At 40.5% G+C, this 19784-nt stretch overlaps 1 protein-coding gene across 1 annotated transcript in view; it reads right to left on the reverse strand.

Annotated features, from left to right (window-relative positions):
* Positions 1 to 19784, reverse strand: part of CACNA2D3 (calcium voltage-gated channel auxiliary subunit alpha2delta 3) — a 607379-nt gene that overhangs the window by 318819 nt on the left and 268776 nt on the right. Inside the window, exon 5 of the mRNA XM_087954773.1 lies at positions 11620 to 11782. Coding sequence (XP_087810899.1) covers positions 11620 to 11782 — 163 coding nt within the window. The remainder of the gene's footprint in view (positions 1 to 11619; positions 11783 to 19784) is intronic.

The following is a 19784-nucleotide window of genomic DNA, read 5'->3' on the forward strand; positions in this document are numbered from 1 at the left end:
GGAATTCCGATTTTAATCGGAAGAATATCATGCCTGGGGCGCTCGCGCCTGGCCCCGAGCCGCGCGGCGGAGGGGAAGCCCGGCGGGCAGGCAGGCAGGCGGGCTGCTTGGAGGAGGCGACCCAGCGGTGCTCCGGCAGCAGCAACAGGCAGTTTCGCCCAGGCTCCGCTCAGGTGTCTGGCTGGGGCTGTGAGGAGTTGCTACCGCCGGCGCAGCTCCGTGCGGCTCCAGTCCCGCGTTGCCTTGGGAAGGAAAAGGCAAAACCAGGAGCCGCTGAGCCTGAGCCTCCGGTGCCGCTGTTCCCGTTGCAAAGCACCGCCGCGGCTCTTCCTTTTTGCCTTTCCCTTCCCGAGGCAACGACTGGAGCTGCGCGGAGCCGTGCCGGCGGTAGCAACTCCTGACTCAGGGGGCCTCCGAGGGGAGGGGAAGGAGGAGAAGGGGGGAAGGGTGGGGGGGCGATTCCCAAAAAATCTTGTGCTGACCCGGCCTGTCTGTCAAATTTTAAAAGTCAATGCGGCCCCCGAGCCAAAAAGTTTGCCCACCCCTGCTATAGAGTAATAGATACAACTGAGGCTCATACTGAGTGAAAAGTTCTCCCCAGAATTTAATGATGGAATACACCCTTTAAACTAATTTCAGAAGTATGTTGAAAATAAAGTAAGATGTGTAATTGGGTTGTAGAAACATATATCTATTATTTCTTACAAACTTTCATTCCAAGGTGGGTTTTATATTCAGGTTAAAGAATTCGTGACATGAGGATAAAGGACAAGGAAAAAGCTGCTACATTTGCAGATGTACATTGCTAACAAAAAGGACCATGTTTGTGCTTGCATAAGTAAAAAGGGTCTGTTCAAAAGTGCTCAACGATCTGCAATTCGACCCATCCTTATTAGAAGGTAAGGCGGTGGGGCTCGTCAGTACCGGGGACTCTATAATCATCCTTGCTGTAAGGCTAGGTCAGGATGAGATTGGGTTTTTTTATGGTTGGTGTTGTTTTTGGCGAGTGAATTTATAGTATAAATGAATTTGCGTTTGCTTAATTCATTTTTGAAAATGACTCTGCAGAAGCGTGGGGCCACAGAGCCATCTCTGTTTTTGAGCTCTCGGCCAATGTGAGAAATGTCAAATATATTTCATCAGGGGAGATGGTTGATGCTTGATACTCAGTGATGGTGTTCTGGACAATTGTGATATCATCATTGTTACTGATGTCCTCTAGACCAAATAAGATGGCGTTAGGACACTTTCGTTCGCACTCGACAGCTTCTCTGATGAGGATTGGGATATCGTTATTTGTTGGATTTAAGGTGTTTTGTGGATAAGGTTGCAGTTGTTGGTTTGTAGCTATTGGATTAGGTTGCAGTTGTTGGTTTGTAGCTATTGGTTCTTCAGGTTTTTGTGCTGTGTCTTCTTTTTTTCCCTCAAGGTTAATTAATCTTTCATTTAAAGGGCCCAGGGATGCTACTATGGTGTCAAGGGATGATATTTGCGTTTCTATAGAGTCAACTCTTTCAAACAGGGCTATATGTTTGTACAGTTTGGGTTTGCATGGTGGGCAGAAAAATGGAAATGCATAATTGGATGTTTCTAGGAATTGAGTCATTTGCTTGGGTAATTCCAGGCAGTCATGATGAGTGTATTTTTCACATAGAGAACATTTCATGGAATTTTCATTAATCTTTAGAGTTACAGAGCATATAAAGCATGTGCAGGAGTCTTGTGGTTCATTGGTGGGGATTTTTTTTCTTAAGTTGTGGTTTGGTATTGGATTTTTTTACTGGCATGGAGGGTTTGCTTAATAAACATTTTTTGGGTAATCAATATAGCCAATATCACACCAATTAATCAATTACAATAATCTCTCTAGTCAAGTAATTATGCTAAGCAACAATCAGCCTAATTAATTAATTACACTAATTGTTAAATACACTGTTCAATTAAATTCACATTCTTTGGCTCAGTATTTGTAAACAGCAATTGATCAAGCCCAGTATTTCCTAGTCGAACCACAGACAACTACAATGATCTAATACATATCGATTTTACAGAAGACATTGTTGAAAAAGCACTGCGCAATCTAAAACCATTGTTGAGGTAATTCCCCGTTAGGAGAATGAGTGCATAAAGGGAGACGTATTTGAGAGAAGTGTTTGAATAATACACACACAGCACACAGATACACTGTACAGGAAATGTAGGTTTTTTTACTTTCAATAGCAAAGTTCAAACAAGCAGTCCAAAGTCATTCACAGGTACGATCAGTCAGTTTTCAATCCAGGGATAATCCAATAACAAAGTCCAGTGCCAAAAAAAGTCCAACCCAAATAGCTGTTAGGTGACTCATATTCCTAACATTCTCCCCTTTTGGGTAAGACAATATATATAACCTTACATTCTAAGTCCATAATCCTCACAGCAAGCCTTATGCTTTATAGAGCCTTGGGCCTTTGTAAAATGATCTGCTATATTATTTTCTGACATACAGTATTCTAGCTTAATCATCTTACTTTGCACACATTGCCTCACATTTAAATATCTTAAATCTGTGTGTTTCGTTCTTGTTTTAACAGCTATATTTGAAGCCATCTGTATTGCTGATTGGTTGTCTTCATAAACTACAATATAATTTGTGATATCAATTCCCATGTCAAATAGTAATTGTTTATACAAAACTAAATCTGTACATAGTAAAGACAAACATGAGAATTCAGCCTCCATTGTTGATAAACTTAAATGTTTCTGTCTAATAGATCTCTATCCAATCAATGCTTTTCCCAATAATACTACAGTACCCAATGTAGATTTTCATGTATTTATGTCTGTAGCAAAACTTGCATCAGCATATGCAGTTAAACTCAGTTCATCTTTAGGCTCCAAATACAATGCATAATACTTTGTTTGTTTTAGATATCTTAACACACGTTTAGCAGCTTTCAGTTGGCTCAGCGGAAAATCTAGCTAATTGATTAACACTGTATGCAATATATGGCCTTGACCATTTACTGAGATAAGATAAACTACCAATCAAGGACTGATAAATGCTCTTATCAAAAATAGGACTTTGAACATCACTATGGCTAAACTCCTGACTCATTGGTGTTTTAGCTGGCTTACAAAGTTCCATTTTAAATTATTTTAGTAATTGGTTAATATTATCTGCCTGTGAGATTTTGTATCCTCCTCTAGTTCTATCTATCTTTAAACCAAGATAATGTTTGATTTCTCCTAACTGTTTTATCTTAAATTTCTGTTCTAACAGTGAGATTATTTTAGTAGCTTCTTGTTCAGTTTTGGTGATTAATGCTATGTCATCAGTAAACAATAGCAACAATGAAATTACACCATTACTTTCTCTTTTAAACAAACATGGATCAGCCATGCCAGCTACAAAACCTATCTTAGTTAATTCTTTAACTATACATTGCTTCCACTCATATCCTGATTGCTTCAAACCATAAAGACTCTTTTAATTTCCAACAATCAGTTGTATTATCATTTTTGAGACCTAAAGGTTTCTTTAAATATATAATGTGTTGCAACGGTGCATGCAGATAAGCAGTCTCTACATCTAAATGATTTATAATGTATTTCTCCTTAGCTGCCCACACTAATGCTGCCCTTAATGTAGTAGCCTTCAGACTAGGTGCAAACACCTCATCATAGTCATCTGCTGTCTGATTGAACCCTTGTGCTACTAACCTGGATTTATGGGTAACAGTCCCATCTACATCTGTCTTCAGTTTATATATCCATTTACATCCTATGGCATGTTTACCTGGTGGTAACTTAACATTTTCGCATACCTCTAACTTTTTTAATGAATCCAGTTCCTTATCCATTGCTTTCTGCCAAGCAGCCTGATCCTTAGCAGGATACAGTTTTAGTTCATTATAGTTACTTGGAACTGTTATCACTTGGCATACAACACTTGCCTGATATCTATCAGGTGTTGTGTTACTCGGGATGAACGTCTTGGTAATATATGGCTAACTGGTGGACTTTCCTGTGCCAACTGCTCCTGTTCTTCTACCTCCTCCTGTGCCTGTTCTCCTACTTCCTCCTGTTCTTCCTCTTTAATGGCTATTTGTGCTTTACTGATTTTATCTTTAGGGACTATTTGGATTCAATAATGATATCATTGATGGATTCCTGTTCCAGTTTATCCCACCCAACGTGCTCTAGAAATTTTGCATTAGCACTACAATAAACATGAGCTATGCCTTGATCCCAAAATCTAAATGATCTATGGTTGGCCTCATAACCTACAAAAAATAACTTCTTAGCTCTATGTTGCCCTTTCAGTCTTACTTGTGAGGGAATATGCACCCATGCTGGAGCTCCAAATGTGAGTAGGTAACTTAAATTTGGCTTTCTGCCATGCCAACGAGTGAATGGCAATTCTCCAGTTGTTGTGTTAACTACATTGTTTAAAACATGATTACTACACATTATGGCCTCACCCTACAGTGTTTCAGGTAAACCTGAATCAGATAACATAGTGCGAGCCATGGCTTGTAATGTTTGCCCTCTTCATTCTACAAACAAGTTATGTTGTGGTCTGTAAGGTGCAGAACGTTTATGCTCATCACCAGCTAATTTCAACATAGTTTGGAATCTCTTGTTAACAAACTCAGTCCCATTATTAGTAACTAAAGTAATTGCTTTACTTTTCATTTTTCTCTCTGCAAACCTTAGCCAGTTAAAGAAATGTTGGAATGATTCTGTTTTGTTTTTCATAAGATAGCAGAAACCGTATCGTGAGTAATGGTCCATAATACTAAAAATATAGCAGGCACCTCCTAAACTTGGTTTCTTAGGACCAATTATGTCAGCAAACACAACCACTAAAGGTTCTTTGGTCTTAAACCCATTAAGTTTGTTTGCTGGAGTATCCTTACTCTTTTCTTGGCTACAAGCATTACAGTTTAAATACTTACTACAGGGTTTTGATTTTACTCCCTCTGACAAGTTAACAGTTTGTTTGAGCATTTTGAAATTAATGTGCCCCAGACATCTATGCAGTAAATGTATACATTCATCATGTGGCTTAACATTGTTGTAAACTGTGTTAGCCATCTTCAACTGGTCATCATGTATTATATATAAATCATTCTCTAAATTAGCAGTAACACTTTTACCCTCTTTCTCTATTATACAGTTATCTCCTCTAAAGGTTACTACATAACCAAGATTAACTAAAGCCCTTACTGATAATAAATTAAATTTCAGTGTAGGTACATATAACATAGTTAAATGTTCGTTTATACAAGAACAATATGCAGTAGTTTCACCTGATGCTTTCATCTTCCATCCATTTGCCAATGATACATGTTGCTTACTCATAGACATCTTTACAAACCTTTTTCTATCTTTGGTAATGCATTCCGATGCTCCACTATCAACAACCCACAAATCATGGTTTACAGTTCAATTGCTAGACATAGCTAAACTAACATTTTTCTTGGCCTTCTGGTGATTACCAGTATTCTGTCTTTTTCCTTTCTTACAGAATCTAGCTATATGTCCTCTAGCCCCACAAGAAAAACATTTCCTAACAGTATAGGCAGTTGAAGATAAATCCTCTTCTTGTGGTTGTTCCTTCCTCAGTTGGTCCCTATCCAGCCATCTTCTTGCTTCTTCTATCTTCCAGTTATGTCAGTCAATGTCAGTTTATCTCTGGGCAGGACTTCCAGTGAAGATACGTAATAATCATAACTTTCATCTAATGAGGAAAGAATGATGTAAACTTGATGCAGCTCTGAAAATATTAGTTCTTTTTCATGTACCTCTTGAAAAGTTATTTTCATGAAGTTTAAATGAGCTAACATATCTCCACCTTTCAGAAGACGTGCTCTAAACAGTTTACGTGTAAGATGTATGTGTGCACCTACACTGTCATGAACATAAATCCTCTTCCAATTCTCCCAACACTTAGCAGCAGACTCTTCTCCACGAATATGGACTAGCTGCTGGTCACTCAGTGTTAGTCCAATTATACAAAGAGCTTGTTTATTGTTCTGTTTAAAGTCAGCAAGCTTCTTGGCATCATCCTCATTTTCTGGATCCCAAGCATTTACATCTGGTGGGTCTTGAACTACCTTCCATAAACCTTCTCTACGTAGAAGTAGACTGCACTTCATAGACCAGGAAACATAGTTTGTTCCATCCAACCAGGTTTTCAGTGATAGACATGTTGAAGTGACTTGTGCCATCTTTACCAGGATAGTAAACCACAATTAAACAGTAAACAGCTGTCTGTATACAGTACTGTGCATTCACACCAACTCTCAGTTATCTGAGCCTGGTATGGCCTGGGCCCATAACCAGTGTTGAGGTAATTCCCCGTTAGGAGAATGAGCGCATACAGGGAGACGTATTTTGAGAGTAGTGTTTGAATAATACACACAGAGCACACAGATACCTTGTACAGTAAATGTAGGGTTTTACTTTCAATAAAGGTTTAAGCAAAGTTCAAAATAAGCAGTACAAAGTCATTCACAAGTTAAATCAGTCAGTTTTCAATCCAGGGATAATCCAATAACAAAGTCCAGTGTCAAAAACAGTTCAGTATCAAACTTACATTAAATCCAGTAATATTAGTCAATTAGAAGAAATGGAGCAACGGCAATATTTTCCAACAGAAGGAAACAGAGATAGAGTCACACTCTCTTCTGAGACTAAGACTAAACAGCCCAGGTTTCTGGCTCCATCTTATGGCCGTTTGAGAAACCACACCCAATTACACTTTTTTGTATTTTCTTAAAGATACAGTATTAAAATGTCTATCCTGGTTTATATATTGTCCAACCCAAATAGCTGTTAGCTGACTCATATTCCTAACAACCATCCCTATCTATTGGACCGGACAGAATATGTGCCTACTTCTTCAAAAAGCTATCTACTGCCCTAGCCAAACCTCTAAGCATAATCTTTAAAAAATCTTTCAGGACCAGCTCCTTGCCAACACTATGGTCACAAGCCATGGTCATCATCCCCATCTTCAAAAAGAGAGACCCCAGCCTAGTTGAAAATTACAGACCAATCTCCTTATGCTGCAAAGTCCATGACCTGTAAAGTCATGGAATCAATTATTAATCAATCCATTATCCTCCACTCAGAGGCAAACAACCTACTCTCTAATAAACAATTTGGTTTCAGAAAAAAACTATCCTGTAATCTGCAACTCTTACACTGCAAAAGCATATGGACTAAACAACTCGATCAGGGCAAAGCAATAGACGCAATCTACATAGACTTCTGTAAAGTCTTTGATTCAGTGGTACACAACAAACTACTACTAAAACTAAAATCCTATGGTATCTCTGGACACCTGCATAACTGGATAAAAGCATTCCTGTCAAACAGACAACAAATGGTCAAAATTGGGAGTGTCCTATCAAATTCTGTACCTGTCAACAGTGGTGTCCCCCAAGGCAGTGTTTTAGGGCCAACTCTCTTCATACTCTACATAAATGACCTCTGTGATCATATTAAGAGCAACTGTGTTGTCTTCGCTGATAATGTAAAGCTATTCAACACCACAGACAATACTACTACCCTTCAAAAAGATCTTGACTATGTATCAGAATGGTCAATCAAATGGCAACTTCAAATCTCAACAAATAAATGCTCTGTCTTACATATTGGCAGAAAAAATCAGAAAATAAAATACAAGCTAAATAGTCAAGACCTTGTTGAGGATCCAAACTTTGTCAAGGACCTTGGAGTACTCATCTCTAATGATCTAAGTGCTAGAGCCCACTGTAACTACATAGCCAAAAAGGCATTAAGAGTTGTTAATCTAATCCTACGTAGCTTCTTCTCTGGTAATATCACACTACTAACTAGAGCATACAAAACATTTGCTAAACCTATACTTGAATACAGCTCATCAGTCAGGAACCCATATCATGTATTTGATATTAACACAATTGAAAAAGTCCAGAAATATTTCACAAGAAGAGCTCTCTGCTCCCCTACTCATTGCACAATACCTTATGCCACCAGACTTGAAACTCTAGACCTAGAAAACCTAGAACTATGCCGCCTCCGGTCCAATCTAAATATAGTATATAAAATCATACATTGCAATGTCCTACCTGCAAATGAATACTTCAGCTTTAATCATAACAATGCAATAGATACACAATAGATACAAACTCAAGGTTAACTGCATCAAACTTGACTGCAGAAAATACAACTTCAGCAACAGAGTGGTCAATGTCTGGAATACTCTACCTGACTCTGTGGTTTCTTCCCCAAACCCCAAAAACTTTAACCTTAGACTGCCTACTATTGACTTCACCCCTTCCTAAGAGGCCTGTAGGGGGCATGCATAAACGCACCAATCGTGCCTACCATCCCTGTCCTATTGTTTTTTATTTTTCTTATAAGTATCTATCTCATGTATTCAAAACTGTATTTTTTCTTATACCTGTGTTTTGTAAGCGATTGACAAATCAAATAAATACTAAATCCTAAATACTTTTAAGATGTCATTGATACATAATTTGCCATATTATACTGTGTCAATGAGCATAACCCAATATAATTACTAGAAATTAGTCCAGATCACTACATATCTTTCTTCAGCATATTTTGATATGAAAGCTAAAAGTACAATTTTGCAGCAATATATTGTTTGTTTTATTTTTATCTGTTGAGTTGAACTAAAACATACTGTATATCCCATTGAAAATAATTCCTAAAGATATTCCTAAAAATATTTACCATTTATCAAGGAAAAATTGCTGAAATTCTGGCAACCCAGGTAAAATAATGTTCTGAATACTCTAAAAACTCAATCGAGTATAAAGAGATTGATGGGGGAAGGACAGCGATTATTTTTTTAAATGCAGAAAGTGTAGTATTCCACTGGGAGTTATTTTCTGAGCTGATAGGGAATTCCCCCAAATTGTTTACTCAAAATATTGTATAGATTTTTTTTCATTTATACCAGGATTGGAAGAAATATGTTTTTATATGGATTGCTATAAAATGTATTACTTTGTTTTGAATGTTTTACAGAGATTTTGAATGTTTTACAGATATATTTCATTTTAATACATTGCTTCCCCAGATGCTTTTTTTTTTTTTTTTTTGGCTTTAGTTAAACTCCCACAATGACATCAGGCTACTTTCTTGGATAAAGAAGCAGTTATAAAATTGCAAATGTATACAAGTTGGCCCAAATACAGCCCAAATGGAACTATGACAAGCCCAGGGATTTAGATGAGAGAGGTTGCAGAGCTGAGGGGAGATTACTCACACACGTACACACAAACACATACAACTGAATTTCAGTGATCTGTTACAACTGAGAAACAGGCCTGTTTCAGTGCAATGGCAGAATAAACAAAGCTTGAACACTGGAAGAGGCAAATTTAATACAAAAGGCTTTGGTTGTCTCCTGTACTCTGTTCCTTATATTTTAATAAGTTGATCCTAACTTAAAAAAAAGTAAAGAAATAGTCAGTCCCCTGAAACAATTGTGCTAAAAGATGATCAGAAATGCTTCCACCAAGGGTAGGCAATGTTTGGCCCTCAGTCTAATTTCAAGAGTCCTAAGAGCAGCTCCTATCAGCAATTAATTGTAGAAGAGGCAGAGTCTGGGGGCAGAGTTAAAAGAGTAATCAGTCTGGAGTCATTATGTTGCCACAAGTAATCCAAGACCAACCTTCATTGAATTCCATTAACTCTTATCTAGCAGCAATAGTAACTAGATTCTTGTGTATAGGCTTGAGCAATAAATTGTCTTAACTGGGACTTAACAATTGATCATGATTCTTTGTGCCTGACATTATTTCAGTTTTACTGGCAAAAGGTGCTATTGTAATCTGCTGAGCAGAAGTGGAGGAAAAGTAGGAAGGGTGTCAGAAGGGATGACCATATTTTTGAAAGGGTTAGATCCTAAACCCCATTTTGGATAAGATCTACCTACTTATGATGCACCATTTCTTCGAATGAAAGGCAGCTTTCAAGACGATGAAACACTCAACCTTTTCTGCTGTCTTGGGAGAAAATATCTATGAATTTGTGGCAATAATGAAACAATGCTAATCAAAAAATTAATCGCATGCTAAAATGTGATTAAACAATTGAAAATTATTGAAAGAAACAGCAGGTTTGATGCCAAACCCCACTGATCATTTTGTGTGCAATAAATATGTACTCAACCTTATTTTTTTTAAGAAAAAACTATTTATAATTCAAGCAAAAACTTAATAAAGTATACAGCACATAATGAAATATTAATGCTAAGATTTTAAATAGCAGATCAGCATAAAGCCAATAAGTAAAATATCTTGGAGAATAAAAGAAGTTGGTGTCCGGAAAGATGTAAATGTAGGTAGTAGACAAGCATTTTGTCAAAGCATCTTTTCATAACTGGAGATCAGTGGAGAGAAAACATTTTTCTAGGCATTTCCTGCCATAGTAATACAGCTGATATGGTTAAATGAGATCTTAAAAATGGTCTTAGCTGACACTCCATGAGGTGAAAGTTAGAATTAAGTATCACATGCTATTAAGAATCAGTTTGGTGCAGTGATTAAGATACTAAGCTAGCAACTAGGAGATTGTGAATTGTAGTTCTACCTTAGTCATGAAGTTGGCTCGAAAGCAAGAGACCATGAATTCAATTCCTGTCTTTACCATGAAAACCAACTGGGTAACCTCGGACCAATCACTCTCTCTTAGCTAACCTTACCTCACAGAGTTATTGTTATGGGGAAAATAAGATGTGTTGGATATATTTGCTACCTTTAGTTGTTTATAAAAATAATTAAGGTGCGATATCGATAAACAAAAAATAAAATCAGTGATGACCTGTGCAGTGCAATATCAACTTAAGCTATTCTATATATCACATGAGGGCAAATGTGAAACATGTTTTCCCTTTCAGAGAATGAGAATGGGCTTTTAAAGCAGGCTAAGTAATATAACAAAGGACTATGCTCTGTTATGCAAAGAAGTTGAATTGCCCAAGATACAAGATTGGTGTAAGAAATATTTGGGGTCTTTTCCACCTTCTTTCAGTTGTGCACACCAGTACTAGTACTGTTTATTAAATAGTAATTTCCCTCCATATATAGCTGTCATTTCACTCAGTGAGTAGGATTTTTGTCTGAAAATACTGAATGGCAAATATTAGATCAGTGAGAAGGGAGATGGAATACTTCCATAAAGCTACTGCTTATATTTAGCAAAACCTTGAGAGTTTGTAGATCATTGTCTAGAATGTAGTCGATGGAGAAGATCCATATTTTGCAATACACTTGGTCTCACCATTGATATTCCAACTTTATCAAAGAATTGGTCACCCAACAATAATAATTTTAAATGGAAGATTATAGATTATTATGCCTATCCCCAAACATCTTATACAGAACCCAAATGAAGATGCAACACTAAAATGGGAAATTATACATACATTATTTTTATGATTGAACTATTAAATAAATATTTTATTAACCTTTATTTTAAAGATATCAAAACTTCAGTTTTGGTGGAAATGCATTCATCTCCATTTTCAGTGGACATTATATCAACAGAAATTGGTATTAACAAAGGTATGTTGACATTGCTAAATGATATATTAGAAAACATTTTCCTTACCTTTATTGTACATATTTGTTGGCACTTGGACATCACTCAATGTGACATTCACAGGCAAATTATTGAAATGATCATTTGGTTCAAGGATGAATTCCTTTCCCAGTTCTAAGAAGTTTCCATCTTCATCTCGTTCATTAATGAGAACAGCATTGAAATATTCATACTGAAATGGAAAATCAGTGATGATAAATCTATAAACTGATTTGTTAATATACTTGGATAAAACCAAAAGTCTGTCTAACATTGGGTCCCACAATGTTGATGTACAACAAGGCCAGAACAACAATTTCATAAATTATTACATAGAAGTAAACCATCACTGATCCTGAAAGTTATGCATACATTTTGATTGATTGATGTTTTTATCAGTTCAGTCATAGATAATTCCAAGAAACTCACAGTTTGGAATAGATATCATTATTATTAGCAGTCTAAAATAATATGGTAGTAATCATAATATAATTGCAATGACACAACATAATCATCTATCTGCATATATTCAGAGCCACACTTAACCAATATGGTTTGAAATAAGATTGTTCTGCAACACTTGAAAGGAAATGGCTATCCTTCACCCTGGTAAAGACTATTCAATAAGAGGAGTACCCACAGAGAATGTCCACCTCTTAAATCCTGTCACATTTACCAATAAATGGGGACTCTTAGAAGTCACTACTTATTACTTATTACTTATTACTTAGAAGTCACTACTTATTATTGCAATGTATGATTTTATATACATGGTATATAAAATCATACATTGCAATGTCCTACCTGTCAGTGAATACTTCAGCTTCTACCATAACAACACATGAGCACACAATAGATACAAACTCAAAGTAAACCGCACCAAACTTGATTGCAGGAAATACGACTTCAGCAATAGAGTGGTCAATGTCTGGAATACTCTACCCGACTCTGTAGTTTCTTCCCAAACCCCAAAAACTTTAACCTTAGACTGTCTACTATTGACCTCATCCCTTTCCTAAGAGGTCTGTAGGGGCGTGCATAAGCGCACCAACGTGCTTACCGTCCCTGTCCTATTGTTTCTCCTATTCTTTTATTTTTCATATATGTACCCATTTCATGTATTCACAACTATGTATACTCTTATACTTATTATCTTGTAAACAATTGGCAAATCAAATAAATAAATAAATAAATAAATAAATAAATAAATAAATAAATAAATAAATAAATAAATTTGTAGGCACTGAGGAAGCAGATTCTACATCAAACAGACAACTCTAAAGATACTAGATCCAAAACCAAAAATGACTTTATAGCCAATTTAAATTGCACACAGAAATTAACTAACAACCAGACAGCTCTTGGAGCATGGTGTTACATGAGAGTAACACACAAGTAGCTGCATTCTAAAACTCTGGTAGTACAGTGGTTAGAATGCAGTACTGCAGGCTAACTGCCCACAGTCAGGAGTTTGATCCTGACCTGCTCAAGGTTGACTCAGCCTTTCATCCTGTCCTCCTTTTGGTAGTCATGGTTTTAGTAATTAGATCAGTCCCCATTTATTGGTAAATGTGAAAGGATTCAAGAAGTAGACATTCTATGTGGGTATTGCTCTTATTGAATGCTTCTTCTGTCTGCTGCACACACCTATGCTTCAGCTGCCCTCACTCCCTACCTCATCTCTACCGCCATCCTGCCAACACTATAGCCCTATGTTTTGCTACTCTGCTTCCCCTGATGCTCTGCTGCCTATGACTTCTGCTTCCCTGTACTCTGCCAGCACTGCTGCCTACAGCTGATCTTCATGGTCATCTTCTTCCCATTCCTGACAAGTCCAGCATGCCCTGCTTGTGTGAGGCCTTCAGAAGGCTTGAATTAATTTTTAGAGAATAGCTAGGAATATCAATAGCTAGCAATTACCGTATATACTCGAGTATAAGTCGACCCAAATATAAGCCGAGGCACCTAATTTTACACAAAAAACTGGGAAAACTTATTGACTCGAGTATAAGCCGAGGGTGGGAAATGCAGCAGCTACTGGTAAATTTCAAAAATAAAAATAATTAATTTGGGAAACGATCTCACTATCTCATCGCCGCCGGGAAGGGAAAGGCAAAGCGCTTTTGCCTTTCCCTTCCCGGCTGGGGCTGTTGGGAGTCGCCGCCGCCTGCCTTTCCCTTCCCGGCTGGGGCTGTTGGGAGTCGCCGCCGCCTGCCTTTCCCTTCCCGGCTGGGGCTGTTGGGAGTCGCCGCCGCCTGCCTTTCCTTCCCGGCTGGGGCTGTTGGGAGTCGCCGCCGCCTGCCTTTCCCTTCCGGGCTGGGGCTGTTGGGAGTCGCCACCGCCTGCCTTTCCCTTCCGGCTGGGGCTGTTGGGCCGCCGCCTGCCTTCCCTTCCCGGCTGGGGCTGTTGGGAGTCTCTGCCGCCGGCACGGCCCCAGTCCCGCCACCTCGGGAAGGGAAAGGCAAAGCGCTTTTGCCTTTCCCTTCCCGGCTGGGGCTGTTGGGAGTCGCTGCCGCCGGAGCGGCCCCAGTCCCGCGTCGCCTCGGGAAGGGAAAGGCCACGGCTTGAAGGCCGCTGCTGGAGCGAAGCTGCGCGCAGCCACTGCGCTAGCATCGGATCGGGCGCGCCGGACGGTTCCGACCGAGCCCGAGCGTCGTCTTTGGCGCCCGCCCAGCGCCATGCGGAGCTCCCTGTACCGGGAGAAGGGGAAGACACATCCCCGGGCGGGGCAGGGAGAGGAGCCCTCCCGCCCGCCCCTCTTTCCGCGCCCACCGGTGTCCCGCAGGGACGACCCCCGCCCGCAGTCGCCGCCGCTTGAAAGAGACGGGCCGGGGTGGGTAGAAAGGTGCCAGGCGCCCTGGAGGAGAAGGTCCCGCATTCACCTGTCTGCCCGCGGATGTCAGCGGGAGCTTTGCCGCTGCTTCGTCCGGGGTCTCTGGGCAAACACGTCCACCCGAGCGGGCTTGTCGCCTCCGGCACGCAACGAGCGCTGCCTCGGATTCCCTGTCCGGTTGCCTCCTTTGAGGGCGATGGCAGTAAACTGTTCCAGTAGCAGCGGCTGCTCCTCTTCGGCTGGGCTGGTGAACGAGGCTTCGCAGAGTTAAGACTGTATGGACTGTATGGATTCAATCTGGATTGGGATTAAAATGATTCTAGATTTACTAAACCCCAGTTACTTCTTCCTGGCCTGTCCCCTTGTTGGAGCCAACAGTGGTTTATGGTTCACTAAACCTTGGGGTACTTAGTGGGGTGTTCTGCTGAACTGTGACTGAAGCAGGCCAGTTACTTCTGCCCAGAGCACCAAGGAAAGTATCAGGATGCGGCCCAGGACCTGCATTTCAGGGGCTCCCTGGCTCTGATTAAAAAGCCAGATCTGAGCTGTGTTCAGACCAGCCTTTGCACCCTCGCCTCTCTTTGGTGGGAACTACTGGGTTCTCCGAAGAGGGGTGGGGCTGTTTTTGGCTCTGAATGTTATCACAACTTCCCGTGGGTTCTGTCCTCCTTTAGGGCGGTCTGAATCAACCCGCCAGGCCAGAGTTGTAATTTGTTGCCTGGCTTCCTGCAATCACAACTACCCCACTACTCCAGGGTCAGATGGAGCAGAGACCTCATCAGGCTGGCCTCTCTCCCCCCTCTCAAGAGCCTGGAAGCTCTTCATGTCCTTCATGTGCAGCCTGGAAGAATGAATGACTTCCAAAGCTCTGACTCCATCAGGCCCCTGTCAGGCGCAAGTCCCAAATGGGGGTCAGGTGTCCCTTCTCGGGAGGGGCATGAGATTGCACAAGAAGCAGGAAAGAATCCCAGAACAGCTCCTGCGTAGTCACGTGTTCCCTTTTCCCCCACCCTGGTGCTCCTCTCAGGTTTGCTAAAAACAAACCACCCGGGTGACCCTCCTGCCTTCTGGAGGGCACAGGCGCTGGCAGAGTCAAGAGGGGAGCGCGGCGACTGTCCGGCTGGCAGGTGGGACTGCGAGCATTTGGGGGACTTGGCTGCCTCAGGACCCGCATCCCCTGCTCTCCTCGAGGGAAGCGCGTCTTTCGCTCTGTGGCGGAGGAACCAGCCGGCAAGGCAACCAGGGGCGCCTCAGGTGTATCAGCGAGAGGGACGAATTCACGGCTTGAAGGCCGGACCGGAGCCCCTCCCCCAGCCCCTCCGGGCAGAGGGGCCGGCCTCCCGGGACCAGCCGCCCGGCGGAGAGAATTGCTGAGCCGAAGGTGCCCTGCGGCCTCGTTCACCAGCCCAGCCGGGAAAGAGGAGCAGCCGCTGCTACGGGAACAGTTTACTGCCATCGCCCCGAAAGGGGGCAACCGGACAGGGAATCCGAGGGCAGCACTCGCTGCGCGCCGGAGGCGACAAGCCCCGCTGGGTGGACGTGTTTGCCCAGAGACCCCAGACGAAGCAGCGGCAAAGCTCCGCTGACATCCGCGGGCAGACAGGCGAACGCGGGACCTTCTCCTCCAAGGGCGCCCGGTGCCTTTTTCTACCCACCCCGGCCCGTCTTTTCAAGCGGCGGCGACTGCGGGCGGGGGTCGTCCCCATGGGGACACCGGTGGGCGCGGAAAGAGGGGCGGGCGGGAGAAGCTCCTCTCCCTACCCCGCCCGGGGGTGTCTTCCCCTTCTCCCGGTACAGGGAGCTCTGCGGTGCTGGGCGGGCGCCAAAGACGACGCTCAGGGCTCGGTCGGAACCGTCCGGCGCGCCCGATCCTATGCTTAGCGCAGTGGCTGCGCGCAGCTTCACTCCAGCGGTGGCCTTCCAAGCCGTGGCCTTCCCTTCCCGAGGTGATGCGGACTGGGGCGCCGGCGGCAGCGACTCCCAACAGCTTAGCCGGGAAGGGAAAGGCAAAAAGCGCTTGCCTTTCCCTTCCCGAGGCGGCGGGACTGGGAGCTGCGCGCGGCAGCGACTCCACACCATTTTTTTTCAGAGGGAATTGACTCAGTATAAGCCGAGGGGGATTTTTTCAGCACAAAAAATGGGCTGAAAAACTCGGCTTATACTCGAGTATATACGGTATGTAGATTTAGTGGAAACATGTGTTAAAAAACCAGCTGTTGGAGACCACTTGTGGGAGAAAGTTTTGCACACATATATTCCTTTTGAATTCCCCATGGTATGAAACTGCTCTCAGAATGACTTAGCGGGGTTCTTTTTATGTCCCTATGACATTTAAAGGAGAAAGATTTACAGATTACAGGATAGATTTAATTTTTCTTCCAACATTAAATAACAGATAAGCAAAAAGCAATTTAGATAATAATATTGATTATTTTTAGGTCAAACAGAGACTACATCAAGTTCTTGGAACAAGTGGAGTCTCTGGTAACCAAGGATTTTAAACAGTGAAATAAAAACAGAAGAGAGAATATGGTGTTAAATAAGTCATGTGTTTTGTTGTAATAGTACTGTTTTACCTTTATCTCAAACATTATATTAAGTACTTTGTAATCAGTACCAAACTTAATTTGGTACGTTGTAATCAGTACCAAATTAAGTACCAAACCCAACCAAGATCTTCATACAATTTTCTATAGTTTCCTGATTTAGTTGCATAACAAAGATCTATATAATTCACCTAACCAGTTGAATATTTTTTCCTAACAATTGATCTTAATCATATTTGCAAGACTTCACACAATAATTCATTACTGGCAGCAGTTAAATAATAATTCAATGGTTTGATTATAATTACACTGTCTTTAAATTTAGGAAATTACTTATACTGTCAATCTAACTCAATACGTTTGTATCCAAGAGCATAAATCATCAGAGTTTCAGGCAGAATATAGTTTCAGGCACTGCACTTAAAAAAAAAACACTTTTAAAACCATTTAAAAATATTGAATGCTGTCCTATACCAAATCAGATTTGGGGGTCATCTGATCAAACACTGATTGGTAATTGTCCTCCAACATTCAGGCAAATGTTTGTTAAATCTTTTTGAAAATTGCTGAGACCTCACTGGAATCTTCTGAAAGATTGTACATAGATCATTGTACATGATCTATCACAGAACTTTTGACCCTCTTAAAAATCTTCTGCAGAGATTATGCTTCAGTTTTGCTATACAATTACATTGAATTCAGAGTCTCTTTCAAATGCCAGGAGCATCTGAGTTAAATCAACCAGCAACTAGGGGAAAAGGGAAGCACATTCATATATGTGGCTTTCTGTGCCTAAAAATGTTATCTGTAGTGGTTCCTCAAGCACACGCACTGACTTTCTTTAAGAACAAATCATCAGAAATACCAACTGGAATGGACCAAACATCAGGCTCCAAGACTGAATTCAGAAAAAGTTGCTCAGTGTAAGGTATGACCAATAAAGATATCAATCTTTGATGGAATGAAACAACTTCACTTGAAACAACTGGTTGTCCTCTGTAAATATGAAGTGGATTTACTTAATACCAGCAGAACTTATTTATAACACTTCTTCCCATCTCTGCCACAACTTGATGAACATTGCCTTATGCTCCTTATCCTTGGAACTAAGTGAATACTGATTGACTTAACAGATATTTCAGCCCTGAGAAATGTTAGCTCCCAATATATTCTCAACAGCAGGATTTCAGCAGTCCCAAGCCATTGATTCATGTAGGCTTGAACCTCTGTGAACTCTTTTGTTCCCTTCTAGAGTCAATTCACAACCAGTGAGGAGATACTCAGCTCCTTCTCTATTTTCCCTAGTACAGTATGTGTGCCTGGAGATAAATTGTTCAAGGACTAATTCTAACCACAATCACTCTACCTTATCTAACACAAGTTTCTTTAAAATATTTACCATTAGCCCTTTAAAAAAAAATTGGAATTAGTGCTTTCATATCTTATTTCACATATTTTAAATACAGGCTCCTGAAATGTTCTGTTCAAATTTGAGCGGCTGTGAAATCCAGTAGTAATGAAGTGCCACTTCCAATACCACAACTTTGTTACAGACTTTATTCTGTTAATAAATCTTAGTACGACATTTTGGATGTAATACGTTGGTATAATCAGCTTTTATATACATATCCTAATTCTTTCATTTTATTCACAGATGATGTTGACTGATTTGTCCTTATTATATAGCAGTCCTTTGAAATCTAAAGTGTATTTTGCTGTAAAGAGAACGAATTCCAGGAGTGGTCCGCATATTACTTGCACTCAAGTTGGTATTGATCCATTAGGAATTGTCCCTAGATAAAGTCTTCCTGTATTCCTTCATTATCACCTTATCTTTATTAAATCAGTTGTACTGTAAATATTCAGATGCTGGATGATAAGTCTGTCTTGCTTTCTAGACAAGCCTTGTTGTCAGATGGTAGATGCTGATGCAGGCATTTTAGTATAAGCAGAACTCTATATAAGGAAAGTATCTTCCTCTATAAGGAAGATAACACAGAACTACATTATCACTTTCTTGATCTTCTTCCCATTTTAATACATAAATGTGCATATTGCACAGTCCCATTCATATTTTTTTATCTACTCCTATGCAGTCTGACATAATTGACTTTTAATCTTTGCACTCATGGAACAGTCGGATGCAGCATTTCTTAAAATGTTTTTCATCTTCCAATCCTTCACAAACCAGTTTCAAGCCAATCTTCAATCATCTTCACTTCTATGGATGTAAAATGCTAAGGGAAAGGCAGAAAAATCAGGAGCTAAACATTTATCCTTCCAACTGACCAGTACACGACTTTTGTAAAATGGAATTCAAACAGTGCCTTCCCTGAACTGCCATAGCTCCTGGAATAAACAAATAGCTATACCCTTTTGTCTGCACCCTTCAAAAAGAGAATGAAAATAAATTATTTGGATTATATCTATCTATATCTCAATGCATGTTATCAAAGGGCATCAATGCATCTAGACTATGACAAAATTATTTATCAGTCTAGGAGTGGACTCTTCTGAATTCCAGAATGTTTCATTTCCTCCAGACTATGACAAAATTATTTAACAGTTCAGGAGATATAATTTCATAGTTTCAGAACACAAAGCCCCTCCAAACTAGAAATCATTCAAGTATTCAGTATATAATGGACAGGACAAGAGAGGGCTCTTTCAATAGTGGACCACCTCTTAAAGCACTTCTGGAGAAGAAACCCCCACCTAGGAATGATAGGGTCCAGAGAAAACTAGAATACTCTGCAGTTCTTCAAAATGGTCCATACTTGGATCCATTAATTTTGAATGTCCTTAAAGATGCATGC

The sequence above is a fragment of the Notechis scutatus genome, chromosome 2 (genome assembly GCF_049901735.1).
Source record: "Notechis scutatus isolate UNSWTSFEM ecotype Mainland chromosome 2, rNotScu1.2, whole genome shotgun sequence".
NCBI lineage: Eukaryota > Metazoa > Chordata > Lepidosauria > Squamata > Elapidae > Notechis > Notechis scutatus.